This window comes from Mobula birostris, chromosome 2 (assembly GCF_030028105.1).
Source record: "Mobula birostris isolate sMobBir1 chromosome 2, sMobBir1.hap1, whole genome shotgun sequence".
NCBI classification, from domain to species: Eukaryota; Metazoa; Chordata; class Chondrichthyes; order Myliobatiformes; family Myliobatidae; genus Mobula; species Mobula birostris.
Genome location: NC_092371.1, coordinates 88622970 through 88648429, shown reverse-complemented (window position 1 = coordinate 88648429; position 25460 = coordinate 88622970). Strand labels below are relative to the sequence as shown.

Sequence of the window (25460 nt, the reverse complement as noted above, 5' to 3'; positions counted from 1 at the left end):
GGAGAAGGACGGAGGGGATGTTGTTACTTTAGACTGGAGAATGGGGAGAGGAGAAGGGAGGAATGTTGTTAATTTAGACTGGAGGATGGGGAGAGGTGATGGGGGGAATGTTGTTACTTTAGACTAGAGAATGAGGAGAGGAGATGGGGAAATGGTGTTACTTTAGACTGAAGAATGGGGAGAGCAGATGGGGAATGTTGCTCATTTAGACTGGAGAATGAGCAGAGGAGATGGAGAAATGTTGTTACTTTAGACTGGAGAATGGGGAGAGGAGATGGCAGAATGTTGCTACTTTAGACTGGAGAATGGGGAGAGGAAATTGGGGGTCTGTTGTTAATTTAGACTGGAGAATGGGGAGAGGAGATGGAGGGAGGGAATGTTGTTACTTTAGACTGGAGAATGGGGAGAGGAGATCAGGGAATGTTGTTACTTTAGACTGTAGAATGGGGAGAGGAGATGGGGGAAATGTTGTTACTTTAGACTGGAGAATGGGGAGAGGAGATGGGGGAATGTTCTTACTTTGGACTGGAGAATGGGGGGAGGAGATGGGGGAATGTTGTTACTTTAGACTGTAGAATGGGGAGAGGAGATGGAGGAAATATTGCTACTTTAGATTGGAGAATGGGGACAGGAGATGGGGGGAGGGGATATTGTTACTTTAGACTGGAGAATGGGGACAGGAGATGGAGGGAATATTGCTACTTTAGACTGGAGAATGGGGAGAGGAGATGGGGGAATGTTGTTACTTTAGACTGGAGAATGGGGAGAGGAGCTGGGGGGAGGGGAAGTTGTTACTTTAGACTGGAAATTGGGGAGAGGAGATGGAGCAAATGTTGTTACTTTCGACTGGAGGATGGGAAGAGGTGATGGACGGAGGGAATGTGGTTACTTTAGACTGGAGAATGGGGAGAGGAGATGGACGGAGGGGATGTTGTTACTTTCGACTTGAGAATGGGGAGCAGAGATGGGAGAAATGTTGTTACTTTAGACTGGTGAATGGGGAGAGGAGATGGGGGAATGTTGTTATTTTACTCGAGAATCGGTAGAGTAGATGGGGGAATGTTGTTATTTTTGACTGGAGAATGGGGAGAGAAGATGGAGGGGATGTTGTTACTTTAGACTGGAGAATGGGGAGAGGAGATGGATGGAGGGTATGTTGTTACTTTATACTGGAAAATGGGGAGAGGAGATTGGGGGGAATGTTGTTACTTTAGACTGGGGAATGGGTGAAGAGATGGACGGAGGGAACGTTGTTAGTTTAGACTGGAGAATCGGGAGAGGAGATGGAGGGAATGTTGTTACTTTAGACTGTAGAATGGGGAGAGGAGATGGAGGGGATGTTGTTACTTTAGACTGGAGAATGCGGAGAGGAGATGGAGGGAATATTGCTACTTTAGACTGGAGAATGAGGAGAGGAGATGGATGGAGGGGATTTTGTTACTTTAGACTGGAGAATGGGGAGCAGAGATGGGGGGAATGTTGTTACTTTAGACTGTAGAATGGGGAGAGGAGATGGAGGGGATGTTGTTACTTTAGACTGGAGAATGCGGAGAGGAGATGGAGGGAATATTGCTACTTTAGACTGGAGAATGAGGAGAGGAGATGGATGGAGGGGATTTTGTTACTTTAGACTGGAGAATGGGGAGCAGAGATGGGGGAAATGTTGGTACTTTAGACTGGTGAATGGGGGGAGGAGATGAGGGAATGTTGTTATTTTACTCGAGAATGGGGCGAGGAGATGGGGGAATGTTGTTACTGTAGACTGGAGAATAGGGAGAGGAGATGGAGGAATATTGTTACTTTAGACTGTAGAATGGGGAGAGGAGATGGGGAGAATGTTGTTCCTTTAAAGTGAAGAATGGGGAGAGGAGATGGGGGGGAATATTGTTACTTTAGACTGGAGAATTGGGAGAAGAGATGGGGGAACGTTGTTACTTTAGACTGGAGAATGGGGAGAGGAGATGGATGGAGGGGATGTTGTTACTTTAGACTGGAGAATGGGGAGAAGAGATGGAGGGAATATTTTTACTTTATACTGGAGAATGGGGAGAGGAGATGGATGGAGGGAATGTTGTTACTATAGACTGGAGAATGGGGAGCTGAGATGGTGGGAATGTTGTTACTTTAGACTGGAGAATTGGTAGAGGAGATGGACGGAGGGAATGTTGTTACTTTAGACTGGATAATGTGGAGAGCAGATGGGGGGAATGTTGTTACTTTTGACTGGAGAATGGGGAGAAGAGATAGAGAAAATATTGTTACTTTAGTCTGGAGAATGGGGAGAGGAGATGGATGGAGGGAATGTTGTCACTTTAGACTGGAGAATGGGGAGAGGAGATGGAGGCAATGTTATTACTTTAGACTGGATAATGTGGAGAGCAGATGGGGGGAATGTTGTTACTTTAGACTGGAGAATGGGGAGAAGAGATGGAGAAAATATTGTTACTTTCGACTGGAGGATGGGAAGAGGAGTTGGACGGAGGGAATGTGGTTACTTTAGACTGGGGAATGGGGAGAGGAGATGGAGGGATTGTTGTTACTTTAGACTGGAGAATGGGGAGAGGAGATGGACGGAGGGGATGTTGTTACTTTCGACTTGAGAATGGGGAGCAGAGATGGGAGAAATGTTGGTACTTTAGACTGGTGAATGGGAGAGGAGATGGGGGAATGTTGTTATTTTACTCGAGAATGGGTGGAGGAGATGGGGGAATGTTGTTACTTTAGACTGGAGAATGGGGAGAGAAGATGGAGGGGATGTTGTTACTTTAGACTGGAGAATGGGGAGAGGAGATGGATGGAGGGTATGTTGTTACTTTAGACTGGAGAATGGGGAGAGGAGAATGGGGGGAATGTTGTTACTTTAGACTGGAGAATGAGGAGAGAAGATGGAGGGGATGTTGTTACTTTAGACTGGAGAATGGGTGAGGAGATGGACGGAGGGAATGTTGTTACTTTAGACTGGAGAATTGGTAGAGGAGATGGATGGAGGGGATGTTGTTACTTTAGACTGGAGAATGCGGAGAGAAGATGGAGGGAATATTGCTACTTTAGACTGGAGAATGGGGACAGGAGATGGGTGGAGGGGATGTTGTTACTTTAGACTGGAGAATGGGGAGAGGAGATGGAGGGAATGTTGTTACTTTCAACTGGAGGATGGGAAGAGGAGTTGGACGGAGGGAATGTGGTTACTTTAGACTGGGGAATGGGGAGAGGAGATGGAGGGATTGTTGTTACTTTAGACTGGAGAATGGTGAGAGGAGATGGACGGAGGGGATGTTGTTACTTTCGACTTGAGAATGGGGAGCAGAGATGGGAGAAATGTTGGTACTTTAGACTGGTGAATGGGAGAGGAGATGGGGGAATGTTGTTATTGTACTCGAGAATGGGTGGAGGAGATGGGGGAATGTTGTTACTTCAGACTGGAGAATGGGGAGAGAAGATGGAGGGGATGTTGTTACGTTAGACTGGAGAATGGGGAGAGGAGATGGATGGAGGGTATGTTGTTACTTTAGACTGGAGAATGGGGAGAGGAGATTGGGGGGAATGTTGTTACTTTAGACTGGAGAATGGGTGAGGAGATGGACGGAGGGAATGTTGTTACTTTAGACTGGATAATTGGCAGAGGAGATGGACGGAGGGAATGTTGTTAGTTTAGACTGGAGAATGGGGAGAGGAGATGGAGGGAATATTGTTACTTTAGACTGTAGAATGGGGAGAGGAGATGGGGGAATGTTGTTACTTTAGACTAGAGAATGGGGAGAGGAGATGGAGGAATGTTGTTACTTTAGACTGGAAAATGGGGAGAGGAGATGGGGGGAGGGGATGTTGTTACTTTAGACTGGAGAATGGGGAGATGAGATGGTGGGAATGTTGTTACTTTATACTGGAGAATGGGAAGAGGAGATGGAGGGAATGTTGTTACTTTAGACTGCAGAATTGGTAGAGGAGATGGACGGAGGGGATGTTGTTAGTTTAGACTGGAGAATGGGGAGAGGAGATGGAGGGAATGTTGTTACTTTAGAATGGAGAATAGGGAGAGGAGATGGAGGGAATGTTCTTACTTTCGACTGGAGGATGGGGAGAGGAGATGGACGGAGGGAATGTGGTTACTTTAGACTGGAGAAAAGGGAGAGGAGATGGACGGAGGAGATGTTATTACCTTAGACTGGAGAACGGGAAGCTGAGATGGGGGAATGTTGTTACTTTAGACTGCAGAATGGGAGAGGAGATGGCGGGAGGGGATATTGTTACTTTAGACTGGAGAATGGGGAGGGGAGATGGGGGAATGTTGTTACTTTAGACTGTAGAATGGGGAGAGGAGATGGGGGAAATATTGCTACTTTAGACTGGAGAATGGGGAGAGGAGATGGGGGAAATATTGCTACTTTAGACTGGAGAATGGGGAGAGGAGATGGGGGAATGTTGTTACTTTAGACTGGAGAATGGGGAGAGGAGCTGGGGGGAGGGGAAGTTGTTACTTTAGACTGGAAATTGGGGAGAGGAGATGGAGCAAATGTTGTTACTTTCGACTGGAGGATGGGAAGAGGTGATGGACGGAGGGAATGTGGTTACTTTAGACTGGAGAATGGGGAGAGGAGATGGACGGAGGGGATGTTGTTACTTTCGACTTGAGAATGGGGAGCAGAGATGGGAGAAATGTTGGTACTTTAGACTGGTGAATGGGGAGAGAAGATGGAGGGGATGTTGTTACTTTAGACTGGAGAATGGGGAGAGGAGATGGATGGAGGGTATGTTGTTACTTTATACTGGAAAATGGGGAGAGGAGATTGGGGGGAATGTTGTTACTTTAGACTGGGGAATGGGTGAAGAGATGGACGGAGGGAACGTTGTTAGTTTAGACTGGAGAATCGGGAGAGGAGATGGAGGGAATGTTGTTACTTTAGACTGTAGAATGGGGAGAGGAGATGGAGGGGATGTTGTTACTTTAGACTGGAGAATGCGGAGAGGAGATGGAGGGAATATTGCTACTTTAGACTGGAGAATGAGGAGAGGAGATGGATGGAGGGGATGTTGTTACTTTAGACTGGAGAATGCGGAGAGAAGATGGAGGGGATGTTGTTATTTTAGACTGGAGAATGGGGAGAGGAGATGGATGGAGGGTATGTTGTTTGGACTGGAGAATGGGGAGAGGAGATTGGGGGGAATGTTGTTACTTTAGACTGGAGAATGGGTGAGGAGATGGACGGAGGGAATGTTGTTACTTTAGACTGGAGTATGCGGAGAGGAGATGGAGGGAATATTGCTACTTTAGACTGGAGAATGAGGAGAGGAGATGGGGAGAATGAGGAGAGGAGATGGGGGAATGTTGTTACTTTAGACTAGAGAATGGGGAGAGGAGATGGAGGAATGTTGTTACTTTAGACTGGAGAATGGGGAGAGGAGATGGGGGGAGGAGATGTTGTTACTTTAGACTGGAAAATGGGGAGAGGAGATGGAGGGAATGTTGTTACTTTCGACTGGAGGATGGTAAGAGGAGATGGACGGAGGGAATGTGGTTACTTTGGACTGGAGAATGAGGAGAGGAGATGGATGGATTGGATGTTGTTACTTTAGACTGGTGAATGGGGAGAGGAGATGGGGGAATGTTGTTATTTTACTCGAGAATGGGTAGAGGAGATGGGGGAATGTTGTTATTTTTGACTGGAGAATGGGGACAGAAGATGGAGGGGATGTTGTTACTTTAGACTGGAAAATGGGGAGAGGAGATTGGGGGGAATGTTGTTACTTTAGACTGGAGAATGGGTGAGGAGATGGACGGAGGGAATGTTGTTAGTTTAGACTGGAGAATGGGGAGAGGAGATGGAGGGAATGTTGTTACTTTCGACTGGAGGATAGGAAGAGGAGATGGATGGAGGGAATGTGGTTACTTTAGACTGGAGAATGAGGAGAGGAGATGGATGGAGGGGATTTTGTTACTTTAGACTGGAGAATGGGGAGCAGAGATGGGGGAATGTTGTTATTTTACTCGAGAATGGGGAGAGGAGATGGGGGAATGTTGTTACTTTAGACTGGAAAATAGGGAGAGGAGATGGAGGAATATTGTTACTTTAGACTGTAGAATGGGGAGAGGAGATGGAGGGAATATTGTTACTTTATACTGGAGAATGGGGAGAGTAGATGGATGGAGGGAATGTTGTTACTTTATACTGGAGGAAGGGGAGAGGAGATGGACGGAGGGAATGTTGTTACTTTAGACTGGAGAATGGGGAGAGGAGATGGAGGGAATGTTGTTACTTTCGACTGGAGGATGGGGAGAGGAGATGGACGGAGGGAATGTGGTTACTTTAGACTGGAGAATGGGGAGAGGAGATGGATGGAGGGGATGTTGTTACTTTAGACTGGAGAATGGGGAGCTGAAATGGGGTCAATGTTGTTACTTTAGACTGCAGAATGGGGAGAGGAGATGGACGGAGGGGATGTTGTTACTTTCGACTTGAGAATGGGGAGCAGAGATGAGGGAAATGTTGGTTCTTTAGACTGGTGAATGGGGAGAGGAGATGGGGGAATGTTGTTATTTTACTCGAGAATGGGGAGAGGAGATGGGGGAATGTTTTTACTTTAGACTGGAAAATAGGGAGAGGAGATGGAGGAATATTGTTACTTTAGACTGGAGAATGGGGAGACTAGATGGATGGAGGGAATGTTGTTACTTTAGACTGGAGGATGGGGAGAGGAGATGGGGGGAGGGGATGTTGTTACTTTATTCTGGAGAATGGGGAGAAGAGATGGAAGGAATGTTGCTACTTTAGACTGGAGAATGGGGATAGGAGATGGACAGAGGGGATGTGGTAACTTTAGACTGAAGGGTGGAGAGAGGAGATGGGTGGAACGTTGTTACTTTAGACTGGAGAATGCGGAGAGGAGATGTGGGAATGTTGTAACTTTAGACTGGAGTACGGGGACTGGAGATGGAGGCGGGGAACGTTGAAACAAAGATCAGAGGTTGGGGGGGTGGTGATCGAAATTTGGAGAGTGGAGGGGTTTGAGGATTGCTGACATAAATATTGGAAGATGGGGTGACAGACAGACATGCACAGTTCTCACCGGTGAGCACCTCCTGCACCATCTCAGCCGCACTGTGACACCCGTCCACCAGAAGTCGTGTCCACAGCCCCAGGTCGGCAGGAGTCGCTGTGGAGAAGAGGCGCGTCTCCACTCCGCGCCTTGTGCCAGCCCTCAGCACGAAGGACAGGTCAGTGTCTGTCGCCATTGGCCCCCTGGCAGGGCCGGAGTGAACCAGTCTAAAATACAGCATACAGCGACATTAACCCTTCGAATACACAGGCCCGGGGCTGAGTCTCGAGCCCCCAGTTCTGTCAGAGCCAAGGCTCAACCCTGGTGACAACACCTAGTCCCTCGATAGTGCCTCACCACCCCCTCCCCATCATCCAGACCCAGGGGTGTGTCTAACCCCAATCACCCAGAGTCCTTGGATATCAGACCCACAAAATCACCCTCTCCATACCACCCCACCCCACACACAACCTCTCTGTAAGGTTGAGTGAGCTGGGGCTTTTCTCTTTGGAGTAGAGGAGGTGAGGGGTGACTTGACAGAGGTGTACAAGATGATAAGAGGCATTCACAGCCAGAGGCTTTTCCTCGGGGCGGAAATTGCAAAGACAGGAGGGGGCGTAATTTTAAGGTGATTGGAGGGAAGTATGGGGTGGGGGCGGTGAATGTCAGGGGTAGGCCTTTTCACAACAGAGAGCTGTGGGTGTGGAACGCACTTCCAGGGGCAGTGGTAGTGCAGAATCAGTAGGATGAGAGATTGTGCAGACGCTGGAAACCCAGAGCAACACACACAAATTGCTGGAGGAACTCAGATCAGCAGGAATAAATGTGGAGAGGAATAAACAGTCAGCGTTTCAGGCCAAGACCCTTCATCAGGACTGGAAAAGTCAATTTGAAGTCAGATCAGGAAGGGGGGTGTGGGGAGGAGGAATATCCGGGTGGTGGGTGAGGGTGAAACTGAGAGAAGAGGAGGGGTGAAGTCAAGAGCTGGGAAATTGATTTAGTGAGAAAGGGAATGGTGGGAGGCGGGGGGAATGGTGGCAAATACCAGGAGTTTGAGAAATCTCTATTCATGCCTTCAGGTTGGAGACTACCCAGATGGAATATAAGGGGTTTTTCCTCCAACCTGAGTGTGGTCTCATTGCGACAGTAGATGTCGGAATGGCGACGGGAAGTAGGATTGAAATGAGCGGCCACCGGGAGATCACGCGTATTCTGGCGGATGGAGCGTAGGTGCTCGGCGAAATTGTCTCCCAATCTACGTCGGGTCTCACAGATATACAGGAGGACACACTGCGAGCACTGGATACAGTAGATGACCCAACAGACTCACAGGTGAAGTGTTGCCTCACCTGGAAGGACTCTTTGGGGCCTTGAATGGTAGTGAGGGAGGGGGTGTCGAACTTGTTCCACTTGCAGATACATTAAGGACATTTAAGAAACTCTTAGATAGGCACATGAATGATAGAAAAAATGAAAGGTTATGTAGGAGGGAAGGGTTAGATTGATCTTAGAGTGGATTAAAAGGTCGGCAGAACATCATGGGCTGAACAAAATATAAGGTGCTGTGATGTACTGGATCCTAGCAAACGTCTGCACCACGGTTAATCCTAACTTACATTTACCCATACCCCTGCTCCCAGTTCAGTGATGCCCATTCTTTCATTGATCCATGGGTCTAGAAATAGCCAGGACCCTCCCGAGCTCCTGGAAAACCCTCTCTGCTGCCCCAGCCTACAGTACCCTAACCAAACACCTGCTTCCCAGGCCTCCCTTAAAGCATGTCGGGAACCTTCACAACACTGAAGAACTCAGTAAGCGGTCACCTGGTTCCCGAGTACTCCGGCAAGGCCCTGTCCCTGCCCCTGCCCCTGCCCCTGGATTTAACTCCTCCTCCACAACCACCTCTCCACTCACCCACAGAACACGGAACCGCAAGCAAATCTAACCAGACCTCCTCAGTCTCTGCCCAACACTGAAGCCCTCCATTCCACACAACAGCCTGGAGAATGTCAGAATCAGGATCAGGTCTACTATCTCTGGCAGACATCATGGGGCAGCAGTACATTACAGTACAGAATAGTCAAAAACCGTAAATTACAGTAAGTAGTATGTTTAAGATTAACATTAGATAAGTAGTGCAGAAGGAGAGGAAGAAAGCGAAGAAGTGTTCATGGGTTCATTGTCTGCTCAGAAATCGGGTGGCGGAGGGCAAGAAGCTGTTCCTGAATCGCTGAGTGTGTACCTCCTCCCAGATGGTAGCAATGAGCATCTGGGCAATGAAGGGGCCTTAATGATGTACGGTTCCTGCACCCTCTCCAGCATAACCACATCCTTGCTGTAGTGTGGGGGCCAGACCTGCACGCACTTCTCCCAGCAAAGTCACCTCAGGGGACTCAGGTGGTAACTGTGACCTCCTCTGCCTGCAACACTGCTGGTGGCCAGGGGGAGGCACTGTGATCTCACCTGGTGGCAATGAGGGGGTGCCGGGAACAGGGGTTGTCCAGCTGTTCTCTGGTCTGGGGCAAACAGCTGTACAGCAGCAGCTCCTTCTCAGTGAGGAGAGCGAGGACCGGCTTCTCCAGCTCACCGGAGACCTGGGGGAGGAACACACCCAGTGTCAGCAGTGTGGAAAGGGCAGACCGTCAGCCTCGGGCAGGTGCAGAGAGCAGCAGCTTTATTATACAACACTGTCAGATGTGTTGTCTGTTACCAGCGTGAAACAAGCCATCCGAACCGCAGCCCCAGCCTAATCACGGGGCACCTACCGAACCGCAGCCCCAGCCTAATCACGGGGCACCTACCGAACCGCAGCCCCAGCCTAATCACAGGGCACCCACCGAACCGCAGCCCCAGCCTAATCACGGGGCGCCCACCGAACCGCAGCCCCAGCCAAATCACGGGGCGCCCACCGAACCACAGCACCCAGCCCTATCACAGGGCACCCAGCGAACCGCAGCCCCAGCCTAATCACAGGGCACCTACCGAACCGCAGCCCCAGCCTAATCACGGGGCACCTACCGAACCGCAGCCTAATCACAGGGCACCCACCGAACCGCAGCCCCAGCCAAATCACGGGGCGCCCACCGAACCACAGCACCCAGCCCTATCACAGGGCACCCACCGAACCGCAGCCCCAGCCTAATCACAGGGCACCCACCGAACCACAGCCCCAGCCTAATCACGGGGCACCCACCAAACCACAGCACCCAGCCCTATCACAGGGCACTCACTGAACCACAGCACCCTGCCCCATCACGGGGCACCCACCGAACCACAGCACCCAGCCTAATCACGGGGCACCCACCGAACCACAGCACCCAGCCCTATCATAGAGCACCCACCGAACCACAGCACCCAGCCCTATCACAGGGCACCCACTGAACCACAGCACCCAGCCTAATCACGTGGCACCCACCAAACCACAGCACCCAGCCCTATCACAGGGCACCCACCGAACCACAGCACCCAGCCCTATCACAGGGCACCCACCGAACCACAGCACCCACCCTAATCACGGGGCACCCACTGAACCACAGCACCCACCCTAATCACGGGGCACCCACCAAACCACAGCACCCAGCCCCATCACGGGGCACCCACCAAACCACAGCACCCAGCCCTATCACGGGGCACCCACCGAACCACAGCACTCAGCCCCATCACGGGGCACCCACCAAACCACAGCACCCAGCCCTATCACAGGGCACCCACCGAACCACAGCACCCAGCCCCATCACGGGGCACCCACCGAACCACAGCACCCAGCCCCATCACGGGGCACCCACCGAACCACAGCACTCAGCCCTATCACGGGGCACCCACCGAACCACAGCACCCAGCCGCACACCCAGCCTAATCACAGGGCACCCACTGAAATGCAGCACCCAGCTTAATCATGGGGCAATTTACAATGACCAACCAACCTACCCTGACTGTGGGAGGAATGGAGCACCCAGGGAAAACCCACGTGCAAACATACAAACTTCTTACTGGAATGGAACTCCCTTGAGCTCCAAGAGAGGCGTGCTAATGTTTTCCAGCAGTACAGAGCAATGTAATTACAATAACAATTACATTCAATTAGTGCAAAAAGAGCAAAAAGATATGTATGTTTAAGTGGAACTGGGGGTGGTGAGAATTGACAGACAGCCCTGGGAGATGGGGAGTGTTACATGGCCCAAGGGTGGAGATTTATGGAGGGAGCCTCTCCTCATACTTCCCCCACCCGGTAGGCGGCTGAAACCATCATGGTGGGGATTCATTTCCTCTCCTTCTGGGAGGGTTTGGATGCAGGGGACGGGGATGGGGGACAGTGGTGGGATGATGACAAAGGGTCATTTTCAGGAAGCAGTGGTCAAATTTGACTTCATTGCAAGCTGTATAAATCACCAGAGCGGTTTCTGCACGAAGGGAGTTGGTGTGTTGGTGGTAGTGGAGGGGCATTGCCAGCTGTGACCAGACCGGATCCAATCTCGGGAGCGGGGCAACCATGGACAATACTGGACGGGGCGGGTATGTGGTTGAGGGGGACGGACGGACAGACTGGAGTGAGGCTGATCTCCGGAGGAGGGTGGGGTGGTGAGCACTGCCCGGTGGGGTGAAGGGGGTTCCGGGGTTGGATCAGAGACTGAACCCGATGGTACCTGCTCTGTCAGCCAGCCCACGTGGCGCAGCTCAGCATTTCCCGCGATCCCAGCCGGGCCTGCCAGTGCACGCAGATCAGACTTCACCCGGGGCAGCAGCGCGGCGGCAGCGGAGAGGAGGGCAGTGAACCAGGAGTGGGCAGCTGCCCCATCCTTCAACCGAAGCCTCACTGAGGAGCTGCCTTCTGCCGGAGCCAGGTCAATGTACCTGACCGGGGGGGAGGGGGGGGGAGGGGAGAGAGGGGAGAGAGGGAGGAGGGAGGGGAGAGAGGGGAGAGAGGGAGGAGGAAGGGGAGAGAGGGAGGAGGGAGGGGAGAGAGGGAGGAGGGAGGGGAGAGAGGGAGGAGGGAGGGGAGAGAGGGAGGAGGGAGGGGAGAGAGGGAGGAGGGAGGGGAGGGAGGGGAGGGAGGGGAGGGAGGGGAGAGAGGGAGGAGGGAGGGGAGAGAGGGAGGAGGGAGGGGAGAGAGGGAGGAGGGAGGGGAGAGAGGGAGGAGGGAGGGGAGAGAGGGAGGAGGGAGAGGAGAGAGGGAGGAGGGAGAGGAGAGAGGGAGGAGGGAGGGGGAGAGAAGGGTGGGAGTAAGAAAGGTATGGGTGGGGTGAGAGCAGAGGGGAGAGAGACAGGGAGTGAAACGGGCAGAAATGAGAGGGTTATCCACACAGAATTTCAAAATGACAAGCTCTGATTTTCATTCTAAAAAATAATCTGCAGGGAACTGAAAATGAAACACACCGCAGAAGCTGGAAATGTAAAACAACAGCAGGAATGTTCGGTACCTTGAGCACGGCAGGCAGTGTCTGTGGCAAGAGACAGGATTGACATGTTTCAAGTGGCAGGCCCTTGGTCTGACTTGAAACATTCGCCCCCTCCACCTCCACAGACGCTGTCTGACCCGTTGAGTGATTCCAGCAATTTCTGTCTCATAACTTAATCAGCAGGGCTTGGAGCTGGTGCGGGGATCTCAGGAGTCAAGAGGTGGGGGTATCAGTAGAGGGAGGAGGGAGGAGTTGTTTGCCACCTGCGGACTGGCCAGTTCTCCAGGACGAGTCAGGTGGACGTTAAATTGGAGGGAGGGGGCATTTCTACCCACCCACAGCACTATGAATTGAGTATATTCTCTCCCTCTGGGGTCATCGGCCTTTTTCAAGGCTGGGTTGAGCAGCCTTGATGGGCCAGGAGGTTTACTCCTGCCCGGTGCCGTGCAGCTGCCACTGAGCATCACCTCACCTTGGTACCATCCACACAGGCGACTGTACAGAAATTCAGAGTAACACAGAAACTGCTGGGGATCACAGCCCGTCAGGCATCACCTATGCTGGGGAGCGAACGAGCAGTCAACGTCGTGATCTTTTGGACATGCCCTTGCATTTGCTTTTTATTCTGTCTTTTACATGCATCCTCCCAGCTGTATTTGTTATTAATAAATTGTACTTTATCTTTTCTACCTCGCACAATACATCAGATGATATATTATTAACTAACTTAGAAAAGTCCAGCCCTGCTCTTTCAGTGACAATCTAACCAGTAATAGGTTTTGTATTTTAGTAGATGCACAAAGCCATCAGGACATTATCCATTTCATTCCACAGATGCTGCATGAACTGCTGAGTTCCTCCAGCATTTTGCACATGCTGCTCCAGATTTTCAAGAGAAAAGCACTATCTCACTCAACCTATCCTCAAAAGACATGTTCTCTACTCCAGTCAGCATCCTGGTCAATCTCCTCTGCATGCTCTCTAATATAGGCAGCATCTTGGTAAACCTCCTCCACACCCTCCTTCATCCATGCAGCATCCTGGTAAATCTCCTCTGCACCCTCTCTAATCCAGCTAGCATGGCAAATCTCCTCCACGCTGTCTCTCATCCAGGCAGCATCCTGGTCAATCTCCTCCCCACCCTTTCTAATCCAGGTAGCAGCCTGGTCAGTCTCCTCTGCACCCTCTCTCATCCAGGCAGCGTCCTGGTCAATCTCCTCCCCACCCTCTCTAATCCAGGCAGCGTCCTGGTCAATCTCCTCTGCACCCTCTCTAATCCAGGCAGCGTCCTGGTCAATCTCCTCTGCACCCTCTCTAATCCAGGCAGCACCCTGGTCAATCTCCTCTGCACCCTCTCTAATCCAGGTAGCAGCCTGGTCAATCTCCTCTGCACCCTCTCTAATCCAGGTAGCAGCCTGGTCAATCTCTTCTGCACCCGCTCTAATCCAGGCAGCATCCTGGTCAATCTCCTCTGCACCCTCTCTAATCCAGGCAGCACCCTGGTCAATCTCCTCCCCACCCTCTCTAATCCAGGCAGCACCCTGGTCAATCTCCTCTGCACCCTCTCTAATCCAGGTAGCAGCCTGGTCAATCTCCTCCCCACCCTCTCTAATTCAGGCAGCACCCTGGTCAATCTCTTCTGCACCCTCTCTAATCCAGGTAGCAGCCTGGTCAATCTCTTCTGCACCCGCTCTAATCCAGGCAGCATCCTGGTCAATCTCCTCTGCACCCTCTCTAATCCAGGCAGCACCCTGGTCAATCTCCTCCCCACCCTCTCTAATCCAGGCAGCACCCTGGTCAATCTCCTCTGCACCCTCTCTAATCCAGGTAGCAGCCTGGTCAATCTCCTCCCCACCCTCTCTAATTCAGGCAGCACCCTGGTCAATCTCTTCTGCACCCTCTCTAATCCAGGTAGCAGCCTGGTCAATCTCTTCTGCACTCTCTCTGAAGCTGCTTCTTCTCTTGGTCTTACTCCACTTGCCGATCTTTTTCTGGCAGTCCCGATGAAGGGTCACAGCCCAAAACTTTCTGGAAGACCTGGAAAATTGCATATGTCTCTCCACTCTTCAGGAAGGGGCAGAGGGAGAAGAAAGAAAATTATAGGCCAGTTAATGTGACCTCAGTGGTGGGAAGATGCTGGAGTTGATTGTTAAGGATGTGATTTCAGGGTACTAGGAGGCACATGATAGTCAGTATGGTTTTCTTAAAGGAAAATCTTTCTTGATATATCTGTTGGAATTCTTTGAAGAAATAACAGGCAAGAGACAAAGAAGAATTGGTTGATGTTGTGTACTTGGATTTTCAGAAGGCCTTTGACAAGGTGCCGCACATGAGGCTGCTTAAGAAGCTACGAGCTCATGGTATTACAGGGAAGGTTCTAGCATTTATGAAGCAGTGGCTGATTGGCAGGAGGTAATGAGTGGGAATAAAGGGAGCCGTTTCTGGTTGGCTGCTGGTGACTAGTGGTGTTCTTTTTACATTATATGCCAGTGATTTGGATGATGGAATTGACGACTTTGTTGTAAAGTTGGTGAACGATACAAAGATATGTGGAGGAACGGGGATTTTGAGGAAGTAGAGAGGCTGTAGAAGGACTTAGACAGATAGGACAAAGAATCTGCAGATGGAATACAGTGTCAGGAAGTGTAAGATCATGCACGTTGGTAGAAGAAATAAAAGGGTTGACCATTTTCTAAATAGGGAGAAAACACAAAAATCTGAGGCATAAAGGGATTTGAGAGTCCTTGTGCAGGATTCTCTAACGATTAATTTGCACATTGAGTCTGTGGTGAGGAAGGCAAATGCAATGTTAGCATTCATTTCAAGAGAACTAGAATATAAAAGCAGGGACATAATGGTGAGACTTTATAAAGCACTGTGAAGCTACGTTTTCTATAGTGGGGGTATCCAGAACTACAGGGCACAGTCTCAAAACTGAGGGGCAACCTCTTAGAACAGAGGTGAGGAGGCATTTTTTTTAGCTAGAGAGTAGTAAGTATGTGGGATGCTCTGCACAGACTACAGTGGAGGCCAAGTCCAATTCTGCATATATGTAAGGCAGAATTTGATAGTTTCCTGAATGGTCAGGGCATCAAAGGATATGGCAAGAAGGCAGGTGTATGGGGGTGGGATCCAGGATCAGCCATGATGGAATAGCAGAGCAGAGTCGATGGGCTGAATGGCCTAATTCTGCTCCATTAACTTATGAGGCCTCACTTGGAGTATTGTGAGCAGTTCAGAAAGGATGTGGTGAAACTGCAGAGGGTTCAAAGGAGGTTCACAAAAATTATTCCAGGATTGAACAGCTTGTCATATGAAGAGTGTTTAATGGTTCTGGGCCTGATGCCAGCTCTAGTCAGACTGGGGTTAAGAGGAGTTGAGTTACAAGGTGCAGAGTTAGTCAAAGTGACTTTTCCCACTAGTACGGGCAGACGGGGAACGAAACCAGGGATCAGTGGTGTTTTACAATGGGTGGTGCCAAGCCGAGACATCGGAGGGTTGCAGGGATGTGAGGAGAGAACAGGTGACCGGATCTGATCAGAGGTGGGTCCTTTTGATGCACTGCTTGTGGGAGTCCATAAATCAGAAACCCAAAAGAATTGAGACTACAAGAAATGCAAATCCCCAAATGACACAAATCCATTGTGGGGAGTCAGAATCAGGTTTATCACTGAAATGTGTTATCGTGTGGCAGCAGTACAGTGCGAGGTGTGAAAATGACAAGTTACAAAACATAAACAGTGTAAAAGAGGGATAGTGAGGTTAGGGTGAGGTTCAGGGATCTAGGGTCCATTCAGAAGTCCGTGGCAGATGGAAAGAATTTGTTCCTGTAACGTTGAGTGTGGCTCTGCATGCACCTGTACCTCCTCCCTTAAGGTAACTCCCAGCTAATTCTCACGGCACTACTGTAGAATCTTTTTTTTCTAGGACACCAACATTAGGTACTAATCTGTGTACTGATCTATAGACCTTTCCCTTTCCCCACACGCAGCATTTCGGCAACACCTCTCGTACCCGCCCTTTGCCCCAATCAGCCCTCCTCCTCCCTGCCCTTTGCCCCCATCAGCCCCCTCCTACCCGCCCTTTGCCATCAGCCCCTCTCCTACCCGCCCTTTGCCCCCATCAGCCCCACTCCTCCCTGCCCTTTGCCCCAATCAGCCCCACTCCTCGCTGCCCTTTGCCCCCATCAGCCCCACTCCACCCTGCCCTTTGCCCCATCAGCTCCCCTCTTCCCTGCCCTTTGCCCCATCAGCCCCACTCCTCCCTGCCCTTTGCCCCAATCAGCCCCCCTCTGCCCTTTGCCACCATCAGCCCCTCTCCTACCCGCCCTTTGCCCCCATCAGCCCCTCTCCTACCCGCCCTTTGCCCCCATCAGCCCCTCTCCTACCCGCCCTTTGCCATCAGCCCCACTCCTCCCTGCCCTTTGCCTCAATCAGCCCCACTCCTCCCTGCCCTTTGCCCCCATCAGCCCCACTCCACCCTGCCCTTTGCCCCATCAGCTCCCCTCCTCCCTGCCCTTTGCCCCATCAGCCCCACTCCTCCCTGCCCTTTGCCCCCATCAGCCGCACTCCATTCTGCCCTTTGCCCCATCAGCTCCTCTTCCCTACTCCCACCCCTGCCCTCGTCCTCATTACCTTTCTCCAACATCCCCCATGCTCCACAACATCCCTTCCTCCCTGTCCAACCCTCATCACTCTGTCCTCCTGCCCTCCTCGGTTGCCCCTCTCCCTGCCCCCATCACTCCTCACCACGGGTACCTGCTCTCCAGATCGGGCGGTTGAGTTTTCTTTCGGATGTAACACATTCTCAGGGGGATGGTCTGCTCCTGCTCCAGGTCTCCAGGCTGCGATCCTGGGGGGGGCGGGGAGCCTGAACCATTCGTGGGATTGGAGGAGGGGTCCCAGCCCAGCACCGACCCTGGCGATGCGTTCTTGAAGTACGATGACACCTCCTTCAGGTACTTTACTGGCAGAAGAGGAGAAATGTGTCAGTAACTGTGACCAGGGGCTACCTGCTGCTCCAGTTCCCCAGAACTATTGGGCAGGAACAGGGGCAAAATGAGTAACTGGATTTGGTGGCCAATAGCCTGTGATGAATCACCAAGGCTTGTTTAGTCTGCTGGTGCTCGGCACTTTCAGCAGAAAGTCAGACAAAAGCCAGAGATGTTTATGGAAGAGACAGATTGAGAAACGTGGAGATCGAGAGCAGGAAGGAATTAGTCTGATCTAGTAGCAGTAACGTTTCAGTATCCTCAATGCTGTCTTAATGAAGGGTGTCCAAAACATCCATCGTTTATTCTCCGCCTGCCCTGCAGGAGTTCTTGCAGCATTTTGTGTGTGATCCGAACACCACTAAACTCAAACAGCTCCCTCAGTGAAGGAGCAACGACAGACTTCCTACTTAGAGACTGACTGAGCTGCAGCTCAATGACCTTCAGCTTGTCAGGGAAACTGAAACAGTGACAGACGGGAGCTAGTCACCCCAAGGCTATGGGTGACTGTCAGGAGAGGGAAGGGAGAACACCAGATAGTGGAGAGTATCCCTGTGGCCAATCCCCTCAATAATAAATACTCCATTTTGAGTACTTTTGAGGGGATGACCTACTTGAGGGAAGCAACAGGGGCTGTGCCTCTCACCCTGTGGCTCAGCAAGATAGGCAACTGAAGAGGAGGGCAGCAGTAATAGGGGACTCTACAGTCAGGAGGACAGATAGGCGATTCTGTGGATGCAAAAAGGAAACACAGATGGCAGTCTGTCTCCCAAATGCCAGGGTCCATGTTGTTTCTGATCACGTCCACAATGTCCTGAAATGGGAAGGTGAGCAGCCAGAAGTCGTGGTACATATTGGTACCAACGACATGGATAGAAAAAGGGAGGAGGTCCTGAAAGCAGAATACAGGGAGTTAGGAAGGAAGCTGAGAAGCAGGACCTCAAGGGTAGTAACCTTGGTATTGCTGCCTGTGCCACACGACAGTGAGGATAGGAGTAGAAAGAGGTGACAGATAAATGTGTGGCTGAAGAATTGGATTAGGGGGCAAGGGTTCAGATTTCTGGGTGATTGGGACCTCTTCTGGGGCAGGTGGGACCTGTACAAAAGGGAGGGGTTGCTCTTGAATCTGAGGGGGCAATATTCTTGCAGGCAGGTTTACCAGAACTGTTGGGAGTGGTTTAACCCTTACATACTGTTCGGGTCAAATTTGACCCTTTTTGACATTTGACAGCAGTAAAAACATCTTAGATGCCATTTTTAAGCCAAAATTCGAAGGCTTTTCCTAAAGTGACACAAAATGCGCATGTAGCCCCCCTGGCCACCCTCAGGGTCACTCGGCTCGCTGTCGTCTAGGGAAACAGCCTCGGCCCTGGCAAACTGGGTAATTCGTTTGTGTGGATGCTGTGTGAGGTACCCCACCCCGCCCAAATAACAGACAATACACCAGATGCAATTAAATGATTTACAGTTTATAGATATTACTGGAACTATATAATTAAGAGAGAGTAAAATATAAAAGGAAAACAAAAGGTGCCACACTTATCAAAGTTCAATCTTTTCGTGCACAAAAACCGTTGGAGCTCAACCGAGCCCGTCAGCGGACTCAGCACCTCGTCCATCCTCTGTCTCGCTCTCCCGTCTTCTGCCCCCAAACCCCCTCGCAAACAGTATCTTCAAATACACCAAAACCATAACAACTATCCCAGCGTTAAAGCACAACAAAGCCTCATTCCCCAGATTAACATAACAAAGACGCCATTTTAATTAGCCTCCGCAGTAACGTAAAAGTCAAAACCCCCTTACATGCAAAAATGAAAATATTTTAGAATTTTATACTTTTGTACAGGTGCTACAAATTTTTGTAAATTGAGGTTGTTCCAGGTCAAATTTGACCTGTATCTATTGAAATGGATTTTAGATCTCTGAAACATTAATTAAGGATTAATGTACTTTGAGGCTGTTCTGGGTCAAATTTGACCCGTATCTATTGAAATGGATTTTAGATCTCTGAAACATTAGTTAAGGATTAATCACCCATTTATTAATGTCAGATAGGCTATTTATACATTCTAAAGAGATCTGTGGTTCAAAGTTTGGTATAGACACTTGTTAGGAGGGGATTCTTGGGCCGGGTCAAAACTGACCCGCACCATACTGTGAAGGTACAGAATATGAACAGTATGTAAGGGTTAAACTAATACGGCAGAGTGATGGGAACCAGTACGATAGAGCTGAGAATGAGCCAGCAGGTTTACAAGTAGATGACGAGTGTAACATGACTGTAAGGAAGGACTGATTCTGGCACAGTCCCAGAGGACTGGAAAATCACAAATGTCACGCCACTCTTTAAGAAGGGAGGAAGGCAAAAGAATTTATAGGCCAGTTAGCCTAACCTCAGTGGTTGGGAAAGCATTGGAGTCTATTATTAAGGATGAGGCTTTGGGGTACTTGGAAACTAATAATAAAATAAGTCAACGTCAGCATGGTTTCTGTGAAGGGAAATCTTGCCTGACAGAGTTCTTCGCGGAAGTAACAAGCTGTGTCAACCAACTAGTGGGAATGTTCAAGGACATTTTCAACCTCTCACTGTTACGGGCAGAAGTCCCCACTTGCTTCAAAAAGGCAACAATTATACCAGTGCCTATGAAGAATAATGAGAGCTGCCTTAATGACTATCGCCCGGTAGCACTAACATCCACAGTGATGAAATGCTTTGAGAGGTTGGTCATGACTAGACTGAACTCCTGCCTCAGCAAGGACCTGGACCCATTGCAATTTGCCTTTCGCCACAATAGGTCAACAGCACACGCAATTTCAATGGCTCTCCACACAGCTTTAGACCACCTAGACAACACAATCGTCTACGTCTGGACAACACAAACACCTACGTCAGGATGCTGTTCATCGACTATAGCTCAGCATTTAATACCATCATTCCCACAATCCTGATTGAGAAGTTACAGAACCTGGGCCTCTGTACCTCCCTCTGCAACTGGATCCTCAACTTCCTAACCAGAGACCAGTCTGTGCAGATTGGTGATAACATCTCCTCCTCACTGATGATCAACACTGGCACACCTCAGGGGTGTGTGCCTAGCCCACTGCTCTACTCTGTGTGGCTAGGCATAGCTCAAATACCATCTATAAATTTGCTGACAATACAACCGTTGTTGGTAGAATCTCAGGTGGTGACGAGGGCGTACAGGACTGAGATATGCCAACTAGTGGAATGGTGCCGCAGCAACAACCTGGCACTCAACGTCAGTAAGATGAAAGAGCTGATTGTGGGCTTCAGGAAGGGTAAGACGAAGGAACACATACCAATCCTCAGAGGAATTAGAAGTGGACAGAGTGAGCAGCTTCAAGTTCCTGGGTGTCAAGATCTCTGAGGATCTAACCTGGTCCCAACATATCAATGTATTTATAATGAAGGCAAGACAGCGGCTATACTTTATTACAGTGGTCCCCAACCAGCGGGCCGAGGACCGATACCGGGCCGCAAAACATGTGCTACCAGACCGCGAGGAAATGATATGATTTGGCGATATGAAACGATATGAGTCAGCTGCACCTTTCCTCATTTCCTGTCACGCCCACTGTTGAACTTTAACACACACGAGGTCATCAGTGACCCAAGATGCAAATGACCCCAGATGCACAAAGGAATGGGTCTGTGACCCATTTGTGAATGTCCCCGGTGAATCATCCATGTCAGCGTGGGAGAAAGATAAACTCCTGGAGTTTGCAAATGACGGCGGGCTGAAAAGTATGCTTGACATAACATCTCTGCCGGCATTCTGGATCAACGGCAAGGCTGAATATCCTGAGATAGCCACGAAAGCACTGAAAACGTTGCTTCCATTTCCAACATTTTTCTGCGAAGCGGAGTTTTCTGCAATGAATGCAACGAAAACTAAACTACGGAATAGACTGGACATGAGGAACCCCCTTCGAGTATCGCTGTCTCCCGTCATCCCTCGATGGGACCGTCTTGTTGCAGGGAAACAAGCCCAGGGCTCCCACTGATTCAGCGATATTGGTGTGTTGTAATGATTTTATATGTTCATACAGGGAAAATATGCACTGTGTATTTAATATCCAAACGTTACTTAAAATGTTATGATGCTATTGACTTATAAGTGATTTATAATTCAGTGGTCCCAAACCTCCAGGCCCTGAAGAATGCAGCGGTACAGCGGTGGCCGGAACACACCCAGCACAGCTTTAAGAAAAAAGCCGAAATAAACAAGCTAATTGATCAGGTGCTGCCCGGCACGTAAATGTCAGCCCGGATCAGAGGCGATGCAAATCGGCTACTGTATTATTGGCTATGTATTATCATAGTAGGATGGTGGGGTAGAGATACGTCTCTACTAAAGGAGATGTAAGGTGCTCCTTCCTTCCGCTAGCCTGCAGGTCACCCTTGGGCAAGGTGTAGCACCTAGATCAGGAGCAGGTGGTGGATGGTTGAATGAGCAGCTGGTGCATATCACAAGTCCTGGTTATGCGACCACTGACACCAGACAATCTCTGAAGAGTGTTGACAATGGCTGGGTTCACTCATCTTGTAAAGACACTGCCCAGAAGGTGGCAAAGGCAAACCACTGCTGTAGAAAAATTTGCCAAAAACATTCACAGTCATGGAAAGAGAAAAGACTACCGACAACGATGTGAAGGGGGTCTTCCCCAAAGGCCACGATCTGATTAAAGACAGACAGAAGACCATGAACGCCCATGTCATATGAGCACAACACTTTACAGTAACAGCCACCATGGGTCAACTCCCACTACTGCCCATAAGGAGAGTGTACACTCTCCCCTGACTGCGCGGGTTTCCTCCGGGTGCTCTGGTTTCCTCCCACAGTCCAAAGACACACTGGTTGGCACGTTAAATGGTCATTGTAGGTTGTCCCGTGATTCGACTGGGATCAAATTGGGGTTGCTGGATGGTGCAGCTCAGAGCCCGAAAGGGTCTGTTCCACGCGGCATCTCTAAATAAAGAAAGATAACGATGATACTGTGATTGATCGATTATGTAAATCTGGAATTTGAACATCCCCAAGATTACCAATTAGTTAGTATCTCTACCCAACCAGTCAATTTCTGTCTAAAAACGGCACCTGTTCAGAAGAGTGTGGCGACAGGGTTGGTGCTCTCCTTTGCACAAGTGTGCCAGTTCATCCTCTACAACAGGGGTCCCCAACCTTTTTTGCACCGCGGACCTGTTTAATATTGACAATATTCTTGCGGACCGGCTGACGGGGGGAGGGGGCGGGTACGGGGGTTTTCAAGTAGGGTTGCCAACTTTTTCACTCCCAAATAAGGGACAAGACTAGCAGTCAAATACGGGACACTTGTGTTTACCCCGAGAAAGACTACCATGACCATGAAGCCTTGCATGCGTGTACATGCCGATTTTTTTTTCTACAAATCGTTTTTGGCGATTCTACACTGGTGAAACTACACTGTACATACATTATTTCTACTTTATATAGGCTGTGTATTTATCATATCATTCTTGCTTTTACTATATGTTAGTGTTATTTTAGGTTTTATGTGTTATTTGGTAGGTTATTTTTTGGGTCTGGGAACGCTCAAGAATTTTTCCCATATAAAATTAATGGTAATTGCTTCTGCGCTTTACGCCATTTCGGCACGAAAGGTTTCATAGGAACGCTCTACCTTAGCGGGGGAAATACGGGACAAGGGCGGTCCCGTATGGGACAAAACAATTTAGCCCAATATACGGGATGTCCCAGCTAATACGGGACAGTTGGCAACCCTGGGGGGGGGTTGTTTATCACGACTGAAATGTAGGTGGTAAGTCAACTATAAGTCACTTATAAGTGGCTAATATACTCAATTTCGTTTCTAAAAGGGTTTATCTAACGAATTTAATATTAAACACAGCGTATATTTTCCTCGCATTAATATAGTGATAAGTCAATTATAAGTCACTTACAAGTCAATAGCATCATAACATTTTAAGTAACTTTTGGATAGTAAACACACAGCACATATTTTCCCCGCATGAACATATCAAATCATTGCAACGCACCAATATCACTCAATCAGTGGGTGGCCTGGGCTTGTTTCCCTGCAACGAGACGGTGCTATCGAGGGGTGATGGGAGACAGCGATACTCGAAGGAGGTTCCTTATGTCCAGTCTATTCCGCAATTTAGTTTTCATTGCATTCATTGCAGAAAAGTCCACTTCACAGAGATACAACGTTGGAAGTAGAAGCAGCGTTTTCAGTGCTTTCATGGCTATCTCAGGATATTCAGCCTTGACTTTGATTCAGAATGCTGGCAGAGATGTTATGTCAAACATACTTTTCAGCCCGCAAACACAAGGAAATCTGCAGATACTGGAATTTCAAGCAACACACACAAAATGCTGGTGAACGCAGCAGGCCAAGCAGCATCTCCAGGAAGAGGTTCAGTCGACGCTCGGGCTGTGTCCAGAGAGCCGTGCCTGTCACGTAAGGCACACCACATGCCAGTCAACATTCCACCCCTCCCAACTAATCAATGCACACTTAACCATTGGCCATCTTAATTGGATTAACCCGTCTAGCACCAAGCCATTGGCCCCCCGGTGAATCACCTGGACTGGACCCTCTGGCCCCCGACCTATAAAGGGTGCTACATGTACCTGGCTCACTCTCTTTTTTGCCATCCTCGAGGGACCACCCTGCTTCACTCCAGGCTGAAGACTGCACAGAGCAGTGCTGGAGACGCGTGGTGAGCTGTGCATTGAATAGGATTTTGGGAGCGTTTATTGTTATCCCTGTAGCAGAGAGCCATGCCTGCCCATAGTCAAGGGGGGGGGCGGGCAGGTATCGTAGTTACTTTTCCCTTGCTTGTATATGTACCTGCACTCTGTCGCCACACCGTTTTCCCGTGTATTGTACTGCCGACCTGACTTTTCCCACACTCGTCTGTTCTAAGCGTGTTTGTGTGAATACTGTAGCCGCTTGTGTTGTCCCCAAGCTCTTCTCCCCTTGTAAATAAACTCCTCATTGTTAAAACTGTGTGTCCAGAATCCTTGCCTTTGAGACCCAAAGAATCTGTCTCATTTCCATCACAACAGAGCGGGAGGGGGAGATCCAAAATGATAGGAGAAGACAGGAGGGGGAAGGATGGAGCCAAGAGCTGGACAGGTGATAGGCAAAAGGGATACGAGAGGATCATGGGACAGGAGGTCCAGGGAGAAGGAAAGTGGGGGGGGGGGAGCCCAGAGGATGGGCAAGGGGTATAGTCAGAGGGACAGAGGGAGAAAAAGGAGAGTGAGAGAAAGAATGTGTGTATATATAAGTACGAGGGGGAGGTGGGGCATTAGCGGAAGTTTGAGAAGTCGATTGTTCATGCCATCTGGTTGGAGGCTACCCAGAGGGAATATAAGGTGTTGTTCCTCCAACCTGAGTGTGGCTTCATCTTTACAGTAGAGGAGGCCGTGGATAGACATGCCAGAATGGGAAGTTGATCTTCTTCCCACGCTGACATGGATGACGCACGGGTAATGACCTCGCGTGCGTTCAACAGTGGGCGTGACAGGGAATGAGGAAAGGTGCAGCTGACTCATATCGCCAAATCATATTGTTTCCTCGTGGCCCGGTAGCGCACACTTTGCGGCCCGGTGGTTGGGGACCACAGCTCTACAGCACTAGCAAAGTACCGGCAGCCATCACCAACTGTGCTGTTAAGTGGAACTAACTCAATGGCCTTATGATTTATAAAGCAGCACCTAACCTCTCTGCTCTTATACTCTGATGATGATGATGATGATGGCATCCGTCTGTCTCAAACGACAATGGAAAATCAATCCATCAAACAATCAACAAACCGGGCCGGAAGGTGTGGAGATCCTGAGATACCCAGTCATCAAGATCCCCCTCTCACCCTCACAAGTGTAGTCCAAAGGAAAGCTCAAGAAGCAATACGTTTGACACCAGCTCGGCTGCAGGAGCTGCCAGAAGGATGTTCAGTGACGTCCAGCTGCGTTGGGGCTCCACCTCCACTCTGGATTTGCTGTCTG

The 25460-nt window shown here is 49.8% G+C and overlaps 1 protein-coding gene across 1 annotated transcript in view; it reads right to left on the bottom strand.

Moving 5' to 3' along the window:
* The window catches only part of snta1 (syntrophin, alpha 1), an 89852-nt gene that overhangs the window by 43734 nt on the left and 20658 nt on the right, over positions 1-25460 (bottom strand). The window contains exons 2-5 of the mRNA XM_072244700.1: positions 17189-17396; positions 11679-11886; positions 9499-9629; positions 7066-7262 (exon numbers count right to left, since the gene is read on the bottom strand). Of these exons, the coding sequence (XP_072100801.1) occupies positions 7066-7262; positions 9499-9629; positions 11679-11886; positions 17189-17396 (744 nt within the window). The remainder of the gene's footprint in view (positions 1-7065; positions 7263-9498; positions 9630-11678; positions 11887-17188; positions 17397-25460) is intronic.